Source organism: Ambystoma mexicanum, chromosome 6p (genome assembly GCF_040938575.1).
Source record: "Ambystoma mexicanum isolate Mex_15411 chromosome 6p, UKY_AmexF1_1, whole genome shotgun sequence".
In the NCBI taxonomy this organism is placed as follows: domain Eukaryota; kingdom Metazoa; phylum Chordata; class Amphibia; order Caudata; family Ambystomatidae; genus Ambystoma; species Ambystoma mexicanum.
This window is the reverse complement of record NC_090935.1, coordinates 400037793-400063298: the sequence shown is the minus strand read 5'-3', so window position 1 is coordinate 400063298 and position 25506 is coordinate 400037793. Positions and strand designations below refer to the sequence as shown.

At 45.0% G+C, this 25506-nt stretch overlaps 1 protein-coding gene across 10 annotated transcripts in view; it reads left to right on the top strand.

Moving 5' to 3' along the window:
- Positions 1-25506, top strand: part of TTC33 (tetratricopeptide repeat domain 33) — an 820935-nt gene that overhangs the window by 99709 nt on the left and 695720 nt on the right. For all 10 annotated transcript variants that reach the window (XM_069627194.1, XM_069627185.1, XM_069627186.1 and 7 more), the window contains one exon: positions 8777-8998. In XM_069627194.1, coding sequence (XP_069483295.1) covers positions 8778-8998 — 221 coding nt within the window. In that variant the 5' untranslated portion in view covers position 8777. The remainder of the gene's footprint in view (positions 1-8776; positions 8999-25506) is intronic.

Below are 25506 nucleotides of genomic sequence, written 5' to 3'. Positions count from 1 at the left end.
AACACCACAGGATTACCACTATCAAAGGGCCAACTCACCAGTATCTCTTGATGTCTCTGACCCGTGTTTCATTGTAACGGCAGAGTTTTGCTTCGGGTAGGACTTCTTAGCTTGTCAAACCCCTTTTCAGGTCTTCTGCCGGCTTTGTGGTTCCTTGCCGATAAAGGCAGTGTTTTCTTGTCTGTCAGCGTTGTGGACAACCTTTCTACAGTTTCCTGTTCCCTTGCTGCACTTCCCCAGAGCCCATGCGATTCCATTGCGTCTCCCGCCACTCCGGTACATCGGATTGTCAAGTGGCAGGTCGGGAGCACCGCCTTCCTTAAGCCTGGTTCGCTCCTGCACGTCTACCTTTCTCTGCGGCTCTACTCCCTGCTACGCGCCCTCTGCAGCCCGATCTGGCTTCTCCTTCACCCATCTGCTGGTGTTTCTCAGATTTAAATAAACCACGTAGTTGATAGAATCGACAACAACTAGACAGCACATTAGTATTTAAGTTTGGTTATTGCACACTTTTATCTACATAACAATGATCTTCATAATTAGACGTCAAAGGATTTTTAGAGGAGGTATCTACATGTGAAGGATGAATAAAGTTCTGCTTAAGATGTTTAACAGAAGTAGGTTTTCGTTTCAATCTCACAATTAAAGGGCTATGAATAATGGCAGCAGGCATTAGACACTCTGGGATTAGGGTTTCTTCTTTGAAGTCAAGGGAAGAATACAGCGTCTCCCCTGTTTGGCGCCATCCCCTCCCCTCGACAGCCATCCCCTCCCATGTGATCCACCCTCAGAATACCACCCCTATGGACAGGATCGGGTAGCGGCTGCCTTCCCTTCGCCACATAGGAGGAGACTTTAGACTAGAGATCAGTGATGACTCTGAAGATGTCATCACACTTCCTATCCTCATGTCCAGTATTTGTCAGTCAACGTTTCAATTGACACCATAAATGCTTTGTCTTCACACTCTATTGAAACGAAAGAACACAGTGATGAAACTATTTATAATACTCACTGCAATCAGTTTGCCATTGTGTAGCCGACATCTAATGGTATAAGTATGACGATGGGAGTATTGATTTGTGGAGGAACACCCGCTGTATTTGCCAGTGTCTTTTCCACGTTCCCACTCCATCTGTGCAGCACAGGCATTAGCGGCCCGTGTAACAGGACATGGGCAGCAGCTTCCTTTGGCTATTTGGTGCGGTCATTCAGTACCAGCTTCTAAAGACAACTTTGTTACCATCTCATATGTCATCACCTATAGCATTGCATTGATGTGTTGCCTATTAATGAGCTGCAGAAGTGGGTGTAAACTTTGTTGTATATCTAGCAATGCATACCTGTTTTCTGTTAAGTACTTAATGATTGTTATCCCTTCTGAATAAGGAGAATATTGTCAGGATAAAATAGTTTTAAACAAATCAGATGTTTTGGGTTTGTTACATTCCATTCCTCGGTTGCGTGCTATTTCTTCAAAATATTTGAATCGGGTGGAATTTTTTGATGACAAAATATTGCATAGTGTTGTTATTCATGTTCACTCTTATTGATATTTTATTTGTATTGCGCTCGTACACAAGTGTTTCATAGCGCGATGAGGCAAGGGAGGGGAACAAAGGAGAAACAAAACAACGATCTTACTAGGCCCAGTGACATTGAGAACGGGCAAGTGCATAGGAGAGGAAAAAGGACTATTAAACGTTGTTAACAGGGAGTAGTGGTCCCTCTCCAGCTAAAATTCAAGGATATTCGTGGTTATCCTTGATGTTTAGCTGGGCTTTTCCATTCTCAGAAAAAGTGTCTGAGAGATACCATCTCAGGATTCTTGGAAACGGAGGTCTCACTAAGCGCTTATTGTTTTGGATCTCAGAAAAATACAATTCGAAGATCTGTTTCCTTCTATATATTAGAGAACCGTTTAAGTGATCACCAAATGTTAAGAATGGTATGGGATTTTGTAGATTGTGGGTAAGCATAAACAAATTGCGCCTACAATTTAGAAGTAAATTGCACAGGGAATCAGATAAAATTGAATACATCCAATCTTTTGAGGTTTAATGATTTTTTACAAAATGGTACATGGTACCTTAATGTTTTATTTTCTCCAGAAAAGTAAACTCTGGCATTAATGAATGTATATTTACCAGGAATACTTGTATGAGGTTAGAGTACATTTTAAAAATAGGCATATTTTTACTCTACAAATACAAAACCAGAAACATCAATTAAGATCTGCCATAAGAAACATAAGTAAGGAGAATATTGTCAGCTATAAAAGCTATAAATTAGAGGTCAATAAACTAAAACAGTGGTATAACAATTGGCTGAAACATCATAAGGCCTCTATTTTGCAAAGAGATGCTGAATCCATACTTTCAGTATTATCCTAAACGTAAACAAGCTCCAGGTTACCCAAAACAATGCTCTTTCGGCTGAATTGGACCTGAATAAGTATGACCACATCTCTGAAGCTAGAAGATCTGACAGAGAAATAATTATATTCAAAATCCTCTCAATCACCCATCGATGCCTGTATGACAACATCCCTACATACGCAGCTCAGAGACTCATCACACACACGGCCTCCAGAGCACTGAGATCCACGCCCAACCATTGCCTCGTCATGCCAAGATTTTGCCACAAAAGAACGGGCGGGGGGTCTAGCTTACCAGTAGTGGCAGCCAAACTCCGTAAAATCTACTGCTCTCCCTTCGATCTGAACCCTCCTATCCACTGTTCAGACAAAAGATCAAGACAAATCTGTTCAGCTAAGACTGTGTGCACCCCTTTAATGCACCATGCCTGCAACTAGTGTCTGGAGGCCTATGAGCTTTGCATGCTTCTACAAATGTAAAAATAAATAAATCGTATAATAATAATAATAATAATACTTCAAAAATACTGTTGAAATCTGGAAACATTTTAAAGGAATTACAAACCCTCAGATTTCAGTTTAGATTAATCCCATCTCGGAAGACCATGGTTTCTCATTTTTATAAATTATATGCAAAATGTTCCTTGTCGTCCCACATTGGCAGGAGGAGTGTTTAACATGGCATTTGAAGTGGAAGATGTTCAAAACCAAATTATACATAGCACAAACTCTCGAGCTTGTAGCCCGGACGGTCTTTCAAACATGACTCTGAAAGCCAATCAAGAACTACTGGTGAATAGTCTCGCATTACTGTTCAAGAAGGTTCTTCAAGTGAAATTCATCCCACATTCCCGGAAGCAATCTATCATTGTTTCACTATTCAAAAAAGGTGATAGGATTATGTGATGAATGCAATGGAGTCATCATGGATTCCCTGTGGTTACCTCCTCCCATGTGGCTAGTGGAGAGCAGCCGTTACCTGATCCTGACCCTGGGGGTGGCTTTAAGAGGGAGGATCACATGGGAGGAGACATTGGACGAGATGCAGCATCTTCCTCTTTCCCATGAGGATGACCCTCTAATACCCAAGACCCTAATAGCATATTTTCAACTGCTTGTAGAAGAAGTAAAGACACGTCTTCATATTTTTCTGGTCAAACACCCCCCTATTACACAAACACACAAAGCTCCAACAGTAAACATTTTCCTTCTGAAACCCTTTTATGTAAAATCACTAAGATGAACTGTTCAAATACCATGTGTACAATGACACCTATGGACTTCAACTCCCAGAATTCCCCAAGTACTGAGACGAGAAGGATGAAGGAGTTTGAAGAAGGTTCAAAAAGCTTGAAACACAACATGCAGTCCAGTTGTTTTTTCCAAAGCACCTGTGCACAGGACATTTGAACATAGTCAGCACACTATTGGGAGAGGCAGTGCAGGAGAAGACTTGGGATTCTGCACAGAGGCTCACAAATGCAGAGATCGCGTACCGGTGTGGCAGAGCAAGGAAGGCCGCAACGTATGAGGGAGAGATGCTGTGCCGGAGACTGAAGTGCCGTGGAAAAGCTGGGAGTCACGTGAAAGGTCCTGGCCGCTCGGCAGGTTGAGAAAGCAGTGTTCTCCGTTTTGGAACCTGAAGGGAAGGAGGAGGGTGACAGCAGAGCCAAGAAGGAAGCCGGAAGAGTGTCTGCACACTCCATTGTGGAAAGTAGGTGAAAGCAACACGCTGTGGAAGAGCGAACCAGACTGGAGATGCTGGATAAGACCGGTGAGTCTATCCGCAGCAAGTGCGGAACCCGGGGCATTCCGCTGACCATGCCAAAAGCAATTTGAACGTAATACCATTATTAACACTACAAGAAGATTGTTTGAACGTAGAATAGGCAAAGTACAACCCCCAATGAGCTGTGGATGCATGAAGTGCAAGTGTGGGGCAAATCGTGATCAAGAGTTACTGCAAACCTATATACCAAGCCAAGAGCAATATATACAGTATGGTGATACAGAGAAACTGAAACGCATGAGAATCCCTGGCAATGCAAAATGCCAGGCAATTGAAACACTTAAGAAGTTCTGGCAGGGGAGTATACCATGCAAGTGAAAACCACAAGTGAAGACGAGTGTAAGGAAGGCATGTTATCGAAGTAAGACGGACACGAGTGACCAAAGTTCAATGTTGTTTATTGAACTTTCAAAGAGGTGTGATAAAACCTAAATCTAAGATGGGTGCAAGCTACGCCCATCAAATAATAAAGAATGTAGTCCTAGTGGTGTCAAAATAAAAGGGCCTATACGAAAAATAAATATTGCCAATCTTTACCGCTAATATACAAATGGTGTGGAGGGAATGTTCATGAAAAAGGAAGAAGTGTTCACAAAATGATGATTAAGGATCTTCGGGCTGTTGGCCTCCTTTCCCTACATTTTTAGCACAGAGCAAGGCAGTTTACTCGAGCCAAGCACACACTCTGGTTTCCTCCACACTAGGATACAGTTCAAATTCCAGAATCCGGGCCTTCTGCACCCAAGTCTTTCTTCATCAAAGTCTCATGATTCAGAGGGCCTGATGAACAAAGCAAACAAACAAATATAAATTTATTTTCTTCTTACAATTTTCTACTTTGGGTATATCACCCTGGATCCCCCTCACCCAGGCACCGGTCCTTTTTCCATTACTGCATATTCCCCTCAGCCGGGCTCAGATCCCTTCTTTATATTTAATTAGTCTCCCTCAGCCGGGCTCGGACCAATTGCAGTTTACTTTACACTTATGGAAGACTTGCGAATGTGCACAGGGTTTAGCTTGACCCGTCGCAGGAACACTTGGATATAAAGTTCCTTCGAATTAGCACCCACGTGGCGCCGGACCACTCTGTACACGGTATCTTCAAAGTACATTCACTCCAATAGTTTCCACTTGTTTGTGCCTCTCATTACATGCGCTTCAACCACCAGTCTTTGTGGAATTCTTCGTACAATGTTGCCGCTTGCAAACTTGGTTCAAAGACAAGTTCATTTTGTATCCGTTTCTCTGACAGACCGGCTGTGCTGCTTTTACTGGCACAGCTTTCTTGCTGGAGCCATGGACAGTACCACAGCAGCAATTGCTCCTCCCGGCCTGGGTTATCAACACAGGAGCGCCCCGGATACCTTTGATGCACAGTGTAGGACAGATCAGCGTCAGTTCCCGGTCTTAGGTTTCTCACTCTCGAAGGCTCATGAAAGTAGCAGTTTCTAGAGGTCAAGATCACTTCCCTCCTTGGAACCCTCTCCGGTCTCGTCGCCTTTCTACTTGTGGTAAGTCGCCATCTTGGAACTGATGCTTTGTCGTGTGCTTTTCCTCACTCAGAGTGTGCTTTCATGCTCTGCCTTTTATCCGTGTGTGGAAGTGTGATGGGAGTCAGGTGTGTGTAATCAGTAACTGCCTGACCATGCCTGACCATGGTGTTGGGACATGTCGGGTATACGGCTCTGTGCTTTCATGCTCTGCCTTTTATCCGTGTGTGGAAGTGTGATGGGAGTCAGGTGTGTGTAATCAGTAACTGCCTGACCATGGTGTTGGGACATGTCGGGTATACGGCTCTGGTGTTAGGCCATTGTCGCTCACAATGAACTGTCCGTGAGAAAGTGTTTGTGTTGGAAAAGGGGGCGGATTGAGCTTCTAGGTTTATTAACTGGTAGGATGGGGAAAAAGTTTTACAGGGAAGGGGATACCACGTCTCACCCTTCGGTGTCCCACTTCCACTCTCCAAAGACCCCCTCATCCAGGTGATCCTCCCGTACTGGTCTACCCCCATGAACTGGATCCAATAGCGATGGCCGTGTCCTGGCCACCTGGATGACGGTTCCCCTGGGACTAGCGGGTGAGACAGGTTTCTCACACGAGGCAGGCGAGTACACCAAGCAGTTGATGTTGCATAAACAGTCCTGGCAGGAGAGTACACAAGGCAGTCGGAAATTGCATTAAAAAAACCTGCCAGGGGTGTATACCAGGCAATTTGCAAAGCTTCCAGGAATGTTAAAGACAGTGTTTTCTAAACCAAGGAGAATGTTGTGTTAAAGAAGACTGTTACAGAATTTGTTGTCTAAAAGGAACCTTTTGAATCAAGGCAAGATACAAAGGAACTGTTAGTAAAAGAGACTATTGTCATCCTAATTAAGAATCCAGGGGAAGGAGTACACCCTCTGGATCTAAGGGCTTCTACCTTGGAGAACATTTTTGCTGGAACTGTTCTTTCTTCTGTTGAGAGTACTTTTTGCCAGTATCAAGTAGAATATATTTCCTTACACATTTGTATTGTTTTGTTTGTAGTGTGAGGGTCAGGATAGGATGTTTTGGACACAAGGATGGCTATTCAGTTATTGAAACTCCTTAGTTTTGGTTTATAGGTAGGTAGACTCCTCTTTAGGATACGGTCAGAGAGGCATTTTTTTTTCCAACCCATTTTCATTTAATAAATATATTTTGACAAAAACATGACAACCTTGTGTACGCCTCTCATTCCTGACAACTCACAGGTAATCCAAAAAATGTGCGTCCTATCACCTTGTTGGATATCCCAGGCACCATTTTTTCATCTTTTGTTCCAATCTTAATGACTGGGCCTTTTAAGTAAAAGGCTTGCTCCATATCAATCTGGTTTTGTTAAGGATTCTAATACATCATTGAACAGACTTATTCTAAACTTCATTAAACAGAGAGCTCTTTCTGGAAGGTTTACTTTGATTTTGCGTTTGCGTTCAACAGTATAGACCGACGTTTACTTTGGAATAAGTTGCATAAATTGGGCGGGAGCATCATAATAATTCAATATTTGCTCGAGTAAATCAGGAAGGGGTGCTATCAAAGCAAATGTGAACTTCGAGGTCTAAAGCAAGGCTGCATGCTAGATCCTTCCTTATTTAATCTTTTTGTCTCTGATATCGGAGAACACTTGAATAAAACAAGTGTTCTCCCCGATTATGCCATACACTATAAAATGATTGCTGTACGCTGATGACCTGGTACCGATGGACCAAACTCCTATAGGTCTTAAGTGCCAGTTGAATGAATTATCAAATTACATAATTACACTGTATTAAGTGACCTTTCAGTTAATGTTCCGATAACAAAAATCCTGGTTTTAAATCCCCAAGAATCTGTGAACAAAAATACCTTTAAGAGGTATTTTCATAAGGAGATGCTAGAAATAGTTGAATCCTTTATTTATTTGGACTTTTGTATCTCCGGGAAAAGCAGTATTGTAGATCTTACTATGTTAAAACAATACATTTTGTATTTGGCATCTCAAGCTCGAGCTATACATTTTAAATTTAGAATATGTTAATTGATGCCTATTATAAATTTTATAAAACAGAAGTTCCAGTAATAACATATGATACTAAAACAACATTTAATGTGCCCTCCTGACTCTGGTATTGGTTAGAGGGAATGTTTTGGTAGAAAGTCTTATGTTTACCTTAAAAAGTACCATTGTCTGTAATTAGGTTCCATTTGGGTCTCTTATCCTCTAAGTGCAAGAGTAACATGGAAAATTACATCTTTCTGTCGTAAAGCTTCAGTAGCCAAGAAGGATAACGTTATATTTTATATTGCATGAATGCTAAAGAACATTTTTTAATGGCCTGGCAGAACTGTTGTTTGGCTACTTTAAAAATATTAGATTTACCAGTAGAGACTATGCTCTCAAATCTGTAAAAACATAGGCACAAATTATAGTTGATTGCCTGGATTTTAACATATGCAGAATGTAATGAATATAAATTATTTTATCTTGTTTCAAAAACTGAAAAATCATTGTATACTGTACCTGGATATTTGCTGAAATTTCCAAATATATATTGGAGGAATACGTTTTTAATATTCAGGATGAATTTACTCCCTACAAATGAGATGATAGGTGCTAGATCGAAAATTCAAAGAAACCTCAGACAATGTAGGTTTTGGAAGTTGACTTGATCTATAGAGACTCTGGAACATGTTCTGGTAAATTGTATAGGTTTAACTGACCTAAAACAATAGTTTTCGGAGAACATTTTGCTGAAACATCATTATATATCTCCAGAGGATTTGTGGTTAAAGCTTTTAAGTAGCACCCTACTTGGACTTGGCTGTAGCTACAATTCGATTTTTAGATTACTTTTTTATGAGGATTTCTGACTTATTGATGAATGCCGTGTAACTTTGTAGTTTTTATCTTGAACTTTGATGTTATTGTTTTATTTACTACTTTTATGATATGAAATTTGACTAAATTGTTTCTTGAAATGCAAAAATTGTGATGTGGAAGGCTTGATGTTCAAACCAAACGCAACCCAAAAAATTGAATACTATCATCATGGTTATTATTGCAAAAGGGTTTACGTTGGTGAAATGTTTGTCTTGTTCTTTAGAATGGCTTCCTTTGGTTGGAAGAGAAAGGTTGGTGAAAAAGTATCAAAGACAACGTCGAAACAGTTTGAAGCTGAAGCAGCTGATGAAGGTTTGCTGGTGGATTCTGAAAATGTGGATTGGGTCAGTGCAATAAAGCGTAAGAAGGAGGTCCTTCAAGAAGACAACACTGTAAAAAGTAAACGATTGAAGGATGAAGGAATATTAATGGCTGAAAACGAAAGGTATTTCTTAATATTATAATTCTATCTCACACAGGCAAGTAGGATTCAGTTCACTTTGATTAGATAATTTGAACCAGTTTAACAAAATAATTATTTATCAAGCTGTAAAAAAAAATTCTTAAGATCTTAGGCTACCTAAATAATTGTGCTGAGAAAACATTTTGTCAGAGAATTTCTTGGTGTTAATCTTTCTGCTGCTCAGTGATTCATAGGAAAAGATTTCTCCCAGGGATGAAATACATTGGTGGGTCACACATATGACACATGTGGAGGAAGTAAAAAGCAATGCTGGCTTTTTTTTAAAATTCTGTTTATTATGCTGCAGCCTGAGAACTTTGCGTGGTAGGGAAATGAGATCATGGTCAGAGAAAGAGCTGCAGAATGAAGCAATATTTTAATGTAATGCCAGTCATGTTGGTGAAAAGGTATGTGAGCATGGGTTAGATCCAGTCTTGTGCATGCCATAAGGGCTATGCTCTCTTCTGCTCTGTTACTGGGATTTATACCGGACATTGCTGCCATTTGCACGGTCTTCATGTGCTCTTGTGGTAAACATGTTCCATGTGTGAGGGGTGCCGACAGCGGTTCGTTTCTTTAGCAGATCAGTCATGCTTTGTATAGAGCTGGGGGGGTTTTCTTGCACTTAGCTTCTGGGAGTTTTCTACCCAGCAAGCAAACAAGCCGAGTGTTTTGCTCCATTCCCTTGCAGGAATACTTGGAGCGCAAAACCCCCTCCTGACACTGTCACAGTAAATGAATTAATTTTGATATTCAACTTTTAAGTTTGGTAATGACATGTGCCCCTAAATATTTGGATTGTGGTGGTTACATGTGTGTCATTTGGCACAATGCACAGCAACATTAATCTGACCCTCTGTTCTACCTAAAGGCAGTGGGTAGCGTTCAGGCTGTGGGATGAGATTATAGCTCAAGCTTGTAAACAATAACTGACTAGCTGATGCTCTGTAAGCTATCCATACTGAAATAAAATGGTCTGTTTTCTAACATTTTCAAGTTTCTAAGTTGCTCATTGTCTATGGGATAGACTCCCATCTCTTTAATGGACCTCATTATGAGCATGGTGGTAACGGTATACAAGTACATTCTGTTTTTAATATACTGCATAATAAGTCAAGCTAGATTTCCATCTCCATTACCACCTTCTCCTTCCCTGGGGCCCAATAAGTATAGGCAATCCAAACCTCATATGAAATTCCCAAAAGGTGCATTCTTGTTCGAATGTATGCCTGCTTGGTCAATGGGTGGATGATGGGTATCAGCAATTCGAGTTATTGGTGCTAATTGCCCATAATTGTTACCTCCGCAATACTTCTCCTCTTGGGTTCCCATCTCCTGAAGACTGTGATCGACCTCTGTGTCGGGGTCTGGTGGATCCATCTTCTGACACCACATCTGATGGGGTGCACTAATTAACTCACTCAGACAGCCTAAAGATGGTTCAAGGGTGTTTATTTCAACCATAGAAAGGTAGGCTCAATTGAAATTGTGGGTTCTCCGAGTCCAGAGTCCGGGAATTGGCACTTTGGTCATTCGTCTTTATCATGTCTCCCTCTGAGTACCGTCACCCTAGACCAGGCGTCTGTAATCCCCTTATTACTTCAGCACGGTAACCTATACGCTCTTAATTCTGGACTGAAATTGCTATGGTTGCCCTGAGGTGTTGGCTAGCTGACTCCCTAGGGGTCTTCTACCTGTCCCTCTCCTAACCCCTTTAAGTATTATGTGGGAAAGGTTGGGGACAGCGCCTTGCATTCACAGCATTGGAACCACTCAAGCAATTGTATACAAACTCTCCTTACCCTACTAGTTATTCCTGTCCCAAGTACTCCTCCCCACCACACTTCTGTCCCCCTGATCTTTCAGTCTACCTTCCTACCTCCACCCTTAGGTGTTAACCTTCCTCTTCCTCTCTTCCTTCTTTTCTCAACACCTCCACTCCCTGCTTCCAATGACTCCTTCAACCCACTAATACTGACTTGCTTCTATCACTACCAATCCTCTCTACCACTGCTGTCTCTTATCTACTACCACTTCTCTTTATTCTGCTACTACCGCCTCACCACGGATTCTTCTACTGCCCTACTGTCTACTAGGTCTCCTCATACCCCTACCTCTCCTCTCACTGCTACTTCCACCACCTGTCCTCTTCCTACTCCCACTACTGCCTTTGTACTACTACCACAAGTGGTCCAGATAGGATTTTGGCATGAGAGTTTTTTGCTCCCAATTTTTAGAATTGGAGAGTAAATCAACTTTCAAGAGAGTAAAAATGAGTTTCCTTTGCAAGAAAGTAAAAAAGTGTCTGACAACTATGCCATTTGTGCATAACATTAAAACTGTGTTCGAAAACATTAGCGACAAAGAACTTGTTGATGAGTACTACCCAGCTTCATCTTAATTATACTTGAACACTAAAACTCTGTTAAGAACTACTACAGATGTCAGCTGGTTACATCAAGTCCCACATTCTACCAGCATCACTTCTCTGCCTCTCTGGCCTACTGTTGCTGCCTGTCACTACCTGCTTGACAGGAACTTCATGTTTTTGTTCCATTTCTTCTGCCCTTTGGTACTGTTTCCCCTGTCTCTCACTTTTTGATGTTCTGCCTCTCACCTTAAGTGTTTCTATGCCACGTTTTGAGGTCTGTTGCTCTGTCACTTTGCCTCTCCCATCTCTGCATTCTATTATTGATGTTTCCCTCCTACATTGTGCTGTATCGGTTGATATATACAACTCCTCTTCCTCTATCATGTCATTACTCTGGCTATATCTGTTTTAAAATGTTCTCTGTTGTGGTTGCTACTCCTTTTAATTATCTTTCTTACACTGCCTCTTATGTTATTGGTTTGCCTTTCTCTAGTCTGAATTTTATATTTCCAGCTCTCCTGTCTGCTGTTGTTCTGTGTTTTCTTATTTTACTGTCTCTACATGTCTCTTTTGCTCTGCTTCTGTGCCTCACTCCTATTGTGTGTGGTTGTACTATTATTTACCTCCATTTCCCTTCTCACTTTCTTTGTTGCTCTTATGTAGCTCATTGGGCTCTCTTCCTGCTGCTCGAATTCCTGTTTTGGATTGTCTAAAACGTTCTCTGTTCTATCTGCCCCCGACCGCAAACCCCACTTTGTTCTCCTATATTGCTTAGGTTCAGAGTGGCTCTTCCTCTCCTTTTTGTCTTGTGAAATAGCACCAATATATATTCAAAAAGCTGAAATTATTTTTCTATTTACAAATCTAGTGCAGATTTAGATATCAGATGCTTCTTTTTAAGATGTGTGCAAACCTTCTTTTGGCTGTTAGGCTGGGAATGATAGTTAGAGGTTTGTCTCGCCAGATGCAGCACTTGCTTGAATATAGATGTTTTACCAGCACAGTATGCCTTTACAAGAATAGGAGCCCAGTTGAGATGTGTGTTCCGAGCCACTACAAGTATAGCAGCCTTCATGGGATGTGCTTGTTCTGAGCCATTGCAAGTACAACAGCTCTCATGGGATGTGTCTATTCTCCAGCATGGGGTTCTGGCATGGATTCACATGCTCATGAATATTCCCCGTCGTCAGGCTGGGAATCCTCGGTAAAAGAAAAAACGGTTTCACTTTCACTTTTAAAACTGTATTTCTCCTCTAAAGTAATTACTGTCTTCTGTGTCATACTGCCCCCATCCACTGACAGTCCTCTCCCTAAGCCGCACCTCTGGCAGCCATCTTCAGATATTTACTGCACGCTTCAGTGTTGGGAGAAGAGTCCTCGAGTTGGTCTCTGAGCTATTTGTAAGTTTTTTGAGTTTTTTAAAACCCTCTGTTCTCTTTTCCTCATCTGCCGGCAACCGGGATCTGTTGTCGGTGAAGTTCTGAAGACAAGCACCTACAATGCCTCTACTGCCTACACCCGGGCAATAAGGAGGTAGAGTGCGAGATATGCATAGGTTTCTCTAAGAAGATGATGAAAGATGGGCATACTAGGCTGGCGGTCTGACTTAACTCAAACAAGGCCTCTGACCCATGCTCTGAGCAGGATCATGCCTCGTGCAGGACCGGGCGGTCCAAGGAGCGGTCTTAAAAGTCCTTTGTCGCCCCATCCATGGGGGTCCAAGATAAGGCTAAGATCTGCAATTCCCAGTCCACCGGGTTTGCCACTGATGTAAGTCCCAAATTGGATAGGGCGCATTCAGCATTGCCTTTGGCCTCCATTGCCAGCTTACTGTTGAGCTCCTCTTTAAAAAGGAAGTCGTCCATCCAAGCTAAACTACGGGAGAAATCCGCTAAGCCAAGGACAGAGAAGGTGGCCACGTAGCCCAAGCAGGCTCAACCGGCGCAGACAAAGTTCTCGCCATCGACTTTGGTGGCGGCTACTACTACCACAGCAGCTATGGGCACTGAACCTACGATGTTGGCTCCCACAGCTCAGAAAGCGTGCCTGCCCCCACGGTACACCACCACTGCAGAGGCCTTGGCAAAGACTGCTGACTGTCCACACTGGGTAGAGGTACCGGCCCAGGTCCTTGTTCAGAACCCACAGGGAGGAAAAAGCAGGGGGGCGAGGAGGCCCCGAAACAGTCATCCCAGGTCCCTGCTTAAACTATGGAGCTGTCGTCCATGGACGAGGAGGATCAATAGTCCATGCATACGGTCCACAAGGACAATGAGGACGATGACAGCGCAGGGCAGCGTTTTCTTTCTTTGCCTTCTCAGCTGAGGGACATTTCATTGGACTTTCTATCAACTCTCTACACCTTGGTGTCAGAGATCCAGATCAGAATGCCATCAGTACCGGTACCTGCAGTGCCCCAGGCCCCCGATCACCCCCCGTCTAAAAAGAGGAAGCATCACTTGATGCACCCATGTCAACCTCCTCCGCCGTGCCCCTAGCCCGAGCCCCGCGTTGGACCCAGAGTCTGAGACTGGGACAGATATGGCCACAAGCACGGATGAGGACGAAGACTTTGTCCCAGTGGACAGTGAATTGCGACATTTGGATGCTCCTCACAGGGTTTCCCCACCTGATGAGGTGGGATAGGTCTGATCCATGATACCCATGGCCTCCAAGCTATTTCAGCTGGTGCCCGAGGAGACCAAGAAGGAGGGCTTTTTGTACCAAAGGCGAGACACCAAAAGAAAGATGATCATGGTTGTGCCTTTTCTGAACGATATTTGGGAGGAGGGCCTGACCCTTATTAAAAAAAAAAAAATAATAAAAAAAAAAAAACCTTGCACGGCTCCAGCTAAGCAGGATAGGCTGCAGAAGAAGTGTATAGGGTGCCAGACTCTGCACCCAAGTGCTTGAGGTTGGTACCATTGCTGGACTCAGTACTGTCGGCGGCCATGGGGAAACGGTCGGCTAACCCGTCCTTATCGTCATCAGTCCCTCCGGACAGCGAGGGGGAAAAAGGATGGACGGCATGGGGAAGAAGGTGATTTACATGACGGTGTCAACAATCAAGGCTGCCAACGCCCTGGCAATTCTAGCCAGGTACGACAGGGAATTGTGGTACAAGCTAGGACCGATCCTGCAGTTCCTCCCCGATGATATGAAGATGGATGCCCTCGTCCTCTTCCAGGAGGGGGAAGTGGCATTGGACCATGCCATCACAGGTGGTGGTGGAATTCGCAGACACATGGTTCCGGCAGATGGGGAACGGTGTCTGCCTTCGTCAGCAGGGATGGATGAAGTCCACTAAGTTTCGTCAGGAGGTCCAAGCAAAGGTACTGGACATGCCCTTTGATGGGGAAAATCTGTTTGGGAAGGCTGTCGACGAGTCCCTCCAGGCCATCAAGACAGATACAGAGTTGGTCCGTTCCCTCGGCACTCTCCAGCAGCACAGTTCATCTTCTTTTCGCTCCTCCAGTGGAAATGGAGCAGGCCATCAAAAGGTTTCTCCAAGTCTTAGTCTTCCCGGTCGTCAACACAAGAAGCATACAGAGGCCGCTCCGAGGCCTACGGTAGCAGAGGGTTGCGTCGCTGTTGCATGCAGGGCAGGACGCCAGCACCCAAGCAAGCCTGAACTGGCCAAGACGCCTGGCCCCCACTTGCGCATGGCGGTTGGAGGCCAGCTGACGAGGTTCGTCAGCGAGTGGAGAAAGATCACCACCGACAGATGGGTGCTAGATGCTCTCGCCCAGGGGCACACCTTGGAATTCCAACGCAGGTGTCCTCGTATTCCGCTGGTTCCCTGTCAGGAGCAGCACATCCCTCAACTTCTGGAAGAGGTACGAGCCATGCTGCGGAAAAGGCAATAGAGCTAGTTCCCCAATGGCTCTGGGGCTCCAGAAGATGGGGGGTGGAGGGGATGGAGACCCATCCTGGACCAATGTCTGAACAAATAGAATCCCCAAATTCTGGATGGTCACCTAGCAGCATGTGCCAGGCAAACTGGAGGAAGGGGATTGACGTTGGACCTGGAGGACACCTATTTCCACGTCCCCATTCACAAGAAACATCAGAAATGTCTGTTTCGTTGTGCAACGCCAGCACTACCAGTTCATGGCCCTACCATTCAACTTGAAGTCGGCCCCAAGAGTGTTCACAAAATGCCTGGCACATCTATGTGTGCAGGGCATACGTGTATACCCGGACCTGGACGATTGGCTGATACGTGGCCGCACGCCGGAGTTGGCCGACGAACACACGAAGGCGACCATCCGACTATTGACGGATCTGGGTTTTTCCATCAACTATCCAGAGTCTTGCTTAACGCCATCACAGAACATGCTGTTCCTTGGCGCCAGATTGAACACGATGTCTTGCCTGGCATTCCCGTCAGAGGAGAGGCTAGTGGCCATTCAAGGAAAGGTGCAACGACTGTTGTCGGCGAATTCGGCCACGGTGCGGGCCATCAAGTCGTTAGTGGGCATGATGTCATCCTGCATCTACCTTGTCTGTCTCTGCAGGTTGCAGATGCGACCCCTACAAGAATTACTAGATGCCCGTTGGATACATGTGTCTGGAAGTTTCACGGACAAGATCCCTCTCAACGAGGAGTTCCGACGGCGATAGAGTGGTGGGGGGTACGCTCCCACATAGCCCGAGGCACAGGATTTCAAAAGCCCCCCATACAAGGAGACGGTCACCACAGATGCTTTCCTGGAAGTTTGGGAGCACACACCAAACATCTGCACACCACAGGCCTGTGGCTGCCCGAGGAGAAGGATCTGCATATCAACATCCTGGAGCTATGGGCCCTGTTCTGGACCGTCACGTTATTCCCACCGCCTCTGAAAGGCAAGCTGGTGAGGATCTTCATGGACAACACCACCACCATGTTCTACATCAGAAAGCAGGGGGCACTCGCTCTCCAAGGAAGCTCAGGACTTGTGGAAATTCAACCCACAACCCTGTAAACACTGCGCAAGCCAATGTTGTGAAGCCATTGGGATGATTTATATTGTGTGAGCACAGGTATATCATCGGCAGCAATAAAGTTCCCGTCTATATACTTGTGCTCCAATGAGCCAAATCCATGTTGTACCCACTGCCGCTCTGTAGCAGCCTCTACTTTGGGAAAGGTTGTAATACAGTTTCGTTAGGGGAAGCCACCATGGTAAGGTTGGGCTACACCTAAGAGTTTCCACATTTTACGGCAGGCCAAGGCAGTCCCACTCGCAGGGTCAAATGGGCAGGAGTCTGCAAAGACAGGAGGCAACACGAGATATCTAATATTCCGTTCACCCGCAGAATACCTTTTGAGCTTAACATGTGGGTTGGGTGCATTCTGCGCAAACCAGAAAGCTGCATACTGTGCCTCCAGCCAGTATACCTTCAAATGAGGGGTGGCGAACCCCCTCACCCCTGTGTAGGGTAGAGTCGATGTGTCCTACTTGAGGCTCTTTAAGAAATTTTGTTCCCGGCCATAGCAGCATATTTTGGAAAAAATAGTTTTGGGAGGACTAGAATTTTCAGCAAAGCTATTTGTACCTGCAATGGTCAATGGCAACCGTGCCCAAGCCTTAAGCTTAAGCATGAGGTGTGTATGTATGCAGCATAATTGTGAGCAAACAAGGTAGTGTGGTGTCTGGTTACTGCAATCCCTAAATATCCCATCTCTAATGGGGACCATGAGAAGCATAACAAGTAGTGCGGTTTGGGCACTGTGTCCGTTAGGGGGAAGATTTCTGACTTATTACAGTTTCCACAGAGGTGGGACAGTTCCCCGAAAGCGATACGTCTCGCATGATTGGGGCCAGGTGGACCTGATGTTCAACCATGCCCACTCTAATCTCAGTTTGGGTTGGCCTCTGATCAGTCTTCTCCAGACGTGACTTAATGGACCCAATTGTGCTTGGGATTGCGTCCAACTTGTTATGCACTGCTGAGAACCCCTCTTGCATGCAGGCCATCATTCGCTGGGTTTTGGCGAGTTCAGCAGTTGCAGCAGCGGTGTCCATGGCCACGGTCAATCCTGCAATGTCGGAATTCTTTGTGGTAGTCTCAGTGTATAGGTTTATAGAGCTCTGCTTCTTCTCAATGTCCTTTGTCATTTTGTCCAGCTGAGGACCGTGTGCCTTGAAGACGAGCAGCCCAGTATGTAACCTTTAAATGCGTGCTGCAGAACACAGGCAAGCAGAGCTGTAGCTTTATTCCCACAGTGCACCTACTATACCGCCTTGTGAAGTGTGATGCGGCTGGTATCTGTCAATGTCTCGCCCCAACTGGAGACAACGGGCATGTAGTAAATTAAGGCGGCTAATGGTAATCCCCTAAGGAGTCGCTCCGCCACTTAACCCCGTGAACCAGGGAGGCGAGGGCTCCCTAGCACTCCCACCTCCACGGCAATGGGATATCCAGGGAAGCCGGCACCTTCCATGTAACCGAATGCTGTTATAAATATGGCATTGAGGCGAGGCCGTAGGACAGCCACCCAGACCAAGGTGTCCGCAGCGCTCCCTGGTCGGCTGAACTACATGGAGGATGCTGGCGTCACAGGAAGGAGCGTGCCGGAGGCGAGCTTCTGATGCCCCGTTCCCCTCCGCCACGGGCTTGTGCTCCGTTTCGCCAATGCTGCAGCGCAAACTTTGATCGGGGCAATTAGGCCAGCGGCGCATACATCGCGGGTGCCGTTCTTCGTTCTTGGAACCCCGTGGGTGCTGCAGCAGGGGCGCACAGTGCTCTCCCTAGAGGCTCCTCCAGGAATTAATTTCCGGACTGGAAAGCTGCTATTGTGTTCAGACGCCTGCGACCATGTAGAAAGAAGGTATCCCGGTTTTAGGAGTAGTTATTCGCCGTTGGCGGCGCCGGGCTGCTGTAGCTCTAGAACAGGACCTCCGCTCCATCTTTGATTTTGCACAACGGCGCCTCCCCCCGCCACAGTAGTCTGAATCTGACACCACTAAAGTGTTGCTTTTGTTTCCAGCTGTCCGATTGCTGTCAGAAGACCTCGTATCTTAACTCTGTGCTGAAATTCCAGTACTGCCCGAATGTTTAGACTGCATGCACTGGAGTATAGGTAATGTGTAAAATGTCATTTATTTTAAGGCATGTGCAGCTGAATAGTTGTCACAGATGGCCTTAATAATTCACAGAATCTGGGCTACAGTACAAGGGTTTTTATTTATCTTCAACCGATTGGGATACGGAGATTGTTTTTGTCTGAATATGAGCATATTGTTCAACGTATAGATTGTTAAATATATCGCAGTGGGATATCCCGTTTCCCTCCCCTGCCCAGGCATATCTAAATGTCAGGTTCCCTACAAATGATCGTTAGCGCCTGCTATCTAAGGCAAATTTAGATGGGTGGGGGGGTGGTGGGGGGCTGAAGGGAAATTACATATGTCTTTGGGTTTTTTCTAAGGGTACCTATCCCAAGTGAGTTTAGCAGAGGTGATAGTTTGTTTGTGCCAAATGTAGACACCCTGAACCTTTCTCACACTCACCTGCTTCCCTCTCTCTCTCTGTCTTTCTCTCTCCCCCCTCTCCTTTCCTGTGATCTTACTACTCCTCTTCCTTCCCTCTCCTGCTCTAATTTAATATCCTCTCTCATGTCCCTCTGATGTTGCACACTGTTTACTTCTCCTCTAACCTTTCTTGCACCCCTCTCCTCATCTCTCACGACACTACTCACCTCTTGCTTTGCCCCTCTTCTCACCTCTCACTAAACTCCTCACCTCTCACTATACCTTTCTTCTCACACCCTACTCAGGGATATGATGCGCTGCTCACCCTTTGAGGTATATACTGCCAGGTTCACTCTCCCTACACTCAATCTCGCTATTCTCATCCGCCTTCTTTTATGCACCTTTCTCCTCGCACCTCACTCCAACACTCGTTTCTGCTATCCTTACTCTCTCCCAACAAACTCTCCATAGTACCCTCACTCCCATATTCCTATCTCCCACTCTCCCCTAACTACTACCTTCAACTTCACAAACTCTCTCATGCACTACTTTGCTCTCACAAACTGGTACCCCTCGCCCTCATAAATACCTCACCTGCCCTCTGCTCCAATTCTGCCACCAACTCCTAAGCACTCCACTGTCTGTCCTCCGCGTTGTATCTCGATCTACCTCCACACCTCCTGGCCTCACTCTGCCTTTCATTCTTTCCACTTGCATACGGGAGCTCTCCTGCCTCTAACCTGCCCCTCTCGGTTGGTTCCAGCGTTGGCCTGACTGATGGCCGATATGTGCCTGCCTGTCTTTTCCCCAGGAGCTGGGTTACGCAGCTGAAAAGCTTTTGAACTCCCTCTATGCTCCTCCTCCATTCCTGCACATTTTGCTGACAGTCTTTGTTAGTTTCTTTGCTGTTATTGTGGCATGCTGAGTGCCTGGGAGTTTATTTTTCTGTTGTGGTGGTGTGAGTTCAGTGCTTTTCTGAGATGCTTGACTGTTAGGTTGTGGCGGAGGCTCATAATTCATATAGTTTGTTGTGTTTGTGTTCCCCTTTGTTTGGTTCTGGTCCAGGTTTACTTGTTTGCTCCCAGGTGCACCCTGGGAGTTGCAGTTCTTAAAAAGAAGAAACCGAACAGTGGCCAGAACATACTGTGAAGCATTTTGCGACAGTGTGTCACCATTAACAACATGCATACCACATGAGGAGTTCTGAGACAATGGAGTCCTCTCCTATATCCTCCTTCCACTGTGACAGGGTCATCAACCTGACCCTTACACTGCGGCTACTATTTGGAGGCACAGCAGGCCCAACCCTGTGGAAAACGTGAAAGAACATATATAATGGGATAGCAGGTCAGTGTCCATTATCCACGCGAAAATGCACTTTTTCCTTATATTTGCCTTGTGGTACTGTTTCATATCTGGGGCAGATTGTGTTGCAGTCTGGTTTATTCAGTGGGTGTGCAAAGCTTTAGCATTTTTATAGCAATAGTACGTCTCAAAGCTTCTAATTGTACCAAAGCTGTGCTAATTTGCATACTTTTATTGGCTGCTAATGTGCATACCTTTTTGTACTATTACCTGTGCAACAGTGTTTTTTTCTTCTGGCGTAAATCTTTGTTCAGGCATCAGATAGATGTGTGACCTGTAAGCACTGGTCTTATGTCTACTACATTGTATACTGAGTATGCAAATTCATTTGGTCTTGGAAGTTAATTCGTTTTCTGTGTCTATCCTGTAAAGGCCTGTTTGTGCCATCAGAGTGTGGTTTGACTGAAGCTGCGAAGTATGGAACATACGTTGTTCCATAGTTTAGCAATTCCAACAGAGCCTGCAGTTTTCAGGGTATTTGTGGAATCAGTTAGTTCTGTTGTATGATATTGTATTTGTCATTTATATAGCGCCCTTTGTCCATTTGTATAGCCTTAATGCGCTTTGTGGTTGGAACGCCCTCGGTGACCGCAGTCCATGTGCAGGAGGTTCTAACAGTTTGAATTAAAGATGTATTTGTGCATTTTTGCCAGGTTAGGACTTTGGTGTGCTGGCTAGGCTCCAGTAAGCAGCCCAGAGGTCAGGCATGTTGGTGGGCGCTGTTGGTGGTTTAGGATAGAGTTCTAGTGCTGAAGATTCAGTGTGTGCCAAGCTAGACCAAATTTGTTTTGTTGGTTATCGATGTATACTAGTGGCAGCGGTGTTGAGGTATGTCTGGGGTTTCAGTGTGGATGGCTGTTTGCTGCTAGACCGGAAAAGCATAGCCATAGCTGCATTCTAGGGTGCATGGATGGGTGGCCATGCTTGTGGCCTGTGTCCACAGACGTGGTGTAAGATATACGTACCATAGGCTTGGCTGAGGTTTGACTGCAGTGTTTTTTTTCTTGGTCTAGTGTGATTGGCTGGTCTCGCTGTTTGTGGTCTCCCTGGAATGAAAGTCTGAGCAGAGGGAGAGTGCCTGGAGGGATGACTGGGCAGGTGGGGTCTTACCTGGCCTTGGCCAACTGGTCAGGGTATTTGGAGCAGGTTTTGGGGCACCTGGATACAGGGGTAATGGGGATGCGTCTAAAAGGGATACCAAATTAGACAGTAAAGTACAATAGCACTGGTTTTGGGTCACCTGGATAGAGAAGAGGACGGAGTCCAACATGGGCTTACAGAAGTGGACTGTAAATGCAGTAGTACCTAGGTTTGGGACGCCTGGATAAAGGGAGAGAGGCCTAATTGGCATGCAACAGTACTAGGTAAAATACAGTAGCACCTAGATTTGGGACACTTGGATAGCAGGAGAAACGCCTAAATGGGCATACCACAGTAGACAGTAAAATGCAGTAGCACCTAGTTTTGGGACACCTGGATAGCACATAAATGGGGATACAACAGTAGACAGTAAAATATAGTAGCACCTGGGTTTGGGACACCTGGATAGAGGGGGGAAAGGCCTAATGGCATACCACAGTAGACTGTAAAATACAGTAGCGCCTAGATTTGAGTCACCTGAATAGTGGTAAAAAGGGCTAGGTTTCAAGATACAGCAGGTAATGGTAACACGCCTACATTCGAGTCACCTGGATAGTGGGGAAAAAAGGCCTAGGTTTCAGGATACAGCAGGTAATGAGAACACACGTAGAATAGTGTTTCTCATACAGATGTCCAATGTGTAGTTCTGGTTGTGTTAGGACGGTGTGATATGTCTTGTGAGACCTAGTCTTGGCGTTGAGAGGTCGATGAGTGTAATTTACAGGTTATGGGCTAGTTTGGTAGTTGGGATGGATTCCAAAGATAACGGTGTTCATTGTCGTCTACCTTGTCAGTTGCTGCTGGTTGACTGCTTCCTGCTTCCCCTGCTTACTCCTGCAGACACTTCCCGCAGCTGCTTCTTTGGGAGTTTCCCTTTGCCTTGCGGCCCTTAGCTGAAGGGAGCTGTCGGCAGAAGGCCCAATCGGAACACTCTGGGGGGCGGGATGGAGGTGGCAAAACGGGGGTCATGGTGGGGAGGGGGCACAGAGCGCGCTCTAGCACGGGGATGAGGAGGGAGGAAAATAAATAAAATGTACACAACAATGGGGACCCCGGGAAACCCACCACTCTCCTCAGCTTCGAGCCACGACTTTAAAAGGGCTCGGAGGCAGGCAAGGAAGGCAGACCCAGGTTGCCGAGCACCACAGGCAGAAGGCCCAATCACAAATTGTCCCCAGTGATATTTATATCATTGACATATTTCCAATAGTTTGGAGTGTCTGCTAGTTCCTGCTAGAGTTTTGTAACCACGAGGCAGCCAAGCAAAAGTGTAATGTATTCTTGTCAGTATAAAAGTTGTACATGTCTGGTGGTCTTTCCTCTGCGGTTGGTACAAAAAATCTATCTACTAAATCTAGGATTGTTTGTGAAGGATTGCCTCTGACCACAGTAGCGAACATCTGGCTTTTTTTGATTTTTATTAATACAATTATGCGGGTACTCCATCTCAGAAAGAGTGGTCAACTAACTAATGCTCCCTTTCATCAAACTCTGTGACGAAAACATGTGTGCACCTGTGCTCTTCTGCATCAGTATCCAGATCTGCAGCTCCTGTTGTGATAGCAAAGTCACTGCAGTGCAGAGGCTGCATTTACATCTGCACCTCTGTTCCAAAACCATCATTATGCCAAATGATGAGCCTGCTGGCAGGATGATCTAGAAATATAGCCATACATAGGTCTTGGTATGGTGGCTGATAATTCACATAAGTATTAAAAGTCACATCTGATTTGTAGCATACCAGACTCCAACTTGTGAGCTCTGATCCGCTTTGAGAGGCATTCTGAATTACAGGCACTTTCCTGTCTGCATTCCAGTGACTGAGACAAAGGGCAGGATGCCTGCCTCTGTTGACACTCTGGGAAGTTGGGTAACTCCTCACTGCCCGACCCAGTGACTGACAACAGGAGATCTCCTGGGAGCCTGGCTTCCAAAAGGCAATGACATTTCAGAGGCCTGCCTCCCAATAGGGGTTTGCCCAACAAAGGATCTTTGAAGTACAGGTCTAGAGAAGGGGGCGGGGTGGTTCTAGGCACTCAAGCAGAGCAGAACACATGGGAAGAAGATTTTAGCTTTTTTTGAAATTTTATTACTTGATTCAATTGTTAAAACAAAGAAAACAATTTTTACAAGATTCCTTGTCAAGAATCCTTCTCTCGATCTAGAGTCTTCGCGATAAGTCCTCATCGCACCAGCCTCTGACATCTAGAGGAAAAGTTTATTCCCTTCTAGTTGCTGATTTTTTTTTTTTATTACAATTAAAAAAAAAAAAAAATTATTTAACGGTACTGGGCGTTTCGGTAAGCCTAAGCTTTTAAAGAAGCCCACCACGGCTATGGTCCATCTAGTGTTTTCTCCACTCATCCACTGTTCCATCTTTCCTCTTCATCAAAACAATAAGCATTGCCAAATAAGCGGCCCAAATAGAGGGTGCGTGCTGTGTCCACCCCTCTGCATCTTAATAGCAGATGCTTAAGTGTTTCGATTGAGTCTGGTTGAGTGCAGAATCGGCAGAGGCTGGTGTTTTTGTTTTCGTCTGGCCAGTGTTTCCTTTGTATAAAGGATGTTCAATCGGATGCGCAAGAAGTTTTCCCGGAGCTTTCTGGATGGGCATTTTAGTAAGTAGGATCTGGTTCCGTTGCCGTTTGCCAGATTATCAGGTCCTTCCTTTCTAAGTTTTTAGGTTTGTGCTTCATCCAGAGTTTGGATCCAGTCTCTCTCCATTAAGTGCCTCTTTACCTGGATTAGAGATAAGGTCCTCTTGGGAGCAGCCTGCCCAGTCTAGCTGTTGTTTATTTTTCTCTGCCCATTGTTGAAGCATCTTGCATGTTCCTGCCCAAGTTTCTTGCTCTATTGCCTTCAGTATCAATGGTGGATGTGTCAGGAGCGTCTTTCTATAGAGCAGGAGCTCATTCGGAGTTATGATGGAGCTTAGTGATTGAAGTGTTAATTCTCTCCTGATCAACACCACAGGCGTGGACTGTGGTAGGTTTAGTACTTTTCGCCAGTACAAACCTTCTACTCTACTAGAAGATCGCCGGTATGTAGGGCATTGCTTATACACCATATGTTATTGTGGGGATGACTTTCATCCTGTAGAATGTCAGGACAGGAGACAGGGAGAAGTGTCCATGTTTGTTGGATAAGATTCTGGTCTGTGTAATCAGAAGACAGACCTTTTTCAGAAGGGTTTCGCACATCGGGTCTTCTTTGACCGTTTTTATTCAGTGTTACTCCGGGGTATCTGAATTCGTTCAGGATCTCGAGAGTTTGTTTATTTAGTATAGAGCAAAACCAAACCCTCAGGTAGCTGGGCGCAATAAATATAGGGATACTTAGGAAGCTTAGTTACAGTGGTGGAAGGTAGGTACATACATAGAATGATAAACAAGGTTATAATCAAGAAACATCAATACTGCCACAAGTTTGCATTGGCCAATGGTCCTGATAGATATACCACCATACAGGCAAGTGATACAAAGAACAAATGCAGTTAATATAGTCAGGCAGGGCAGTCCTTGGAGAGAGTAGTCTGGAGTAGGTAGGGCGAGGGATCCGTTAGGATGTACGGTTAGGCATTATTAGTCCGTAGCCAGGTGAGGACTTTCCGTCTAAATCTAGAATAGGGTTGGTCAGTTCTAAGATCTAAAGGGAGTTGATTCCAAGATTGAGCGCTGTAATCAGGAAACTGGAGCTGCCGACTGTAGTTCGTTTGTATCTAGGAACCTCTAAGGTGTAGGCGTTGGACGATCTCGTGGGTCGGTCAGATATTCTCTTGACCACTCTCTCTGCTAGGTAAGGTGGTGCTATGTTGTTAAGGCACTTAGAGGTGAGAGAAAGGGTTTTAAGGGAGATCCTATCCTTAATCGTAAGCCAATGAGCATGGTGTGTAGTCAAAATGTCGAATCGATAATTTCGAATGCATTAAATTCGGAAAAAAAAAGTCGAAAAAAATGTTGAATCTTTTTTTTTTAGTTGATATGTTTTTATGGGGGTTTAGATAGTAAAATAAGGGTTATAAAAAAAAATAAGTGGGGGGATGGGGGGGGGGGGGGCAACCCCCATAAAATAAATGCAAAAAAAAAAAAGATTCGACTTTTTTTTCGACATTACTGATTCGACAATAATGCATTTGAAATTATTGATTTCGAAAA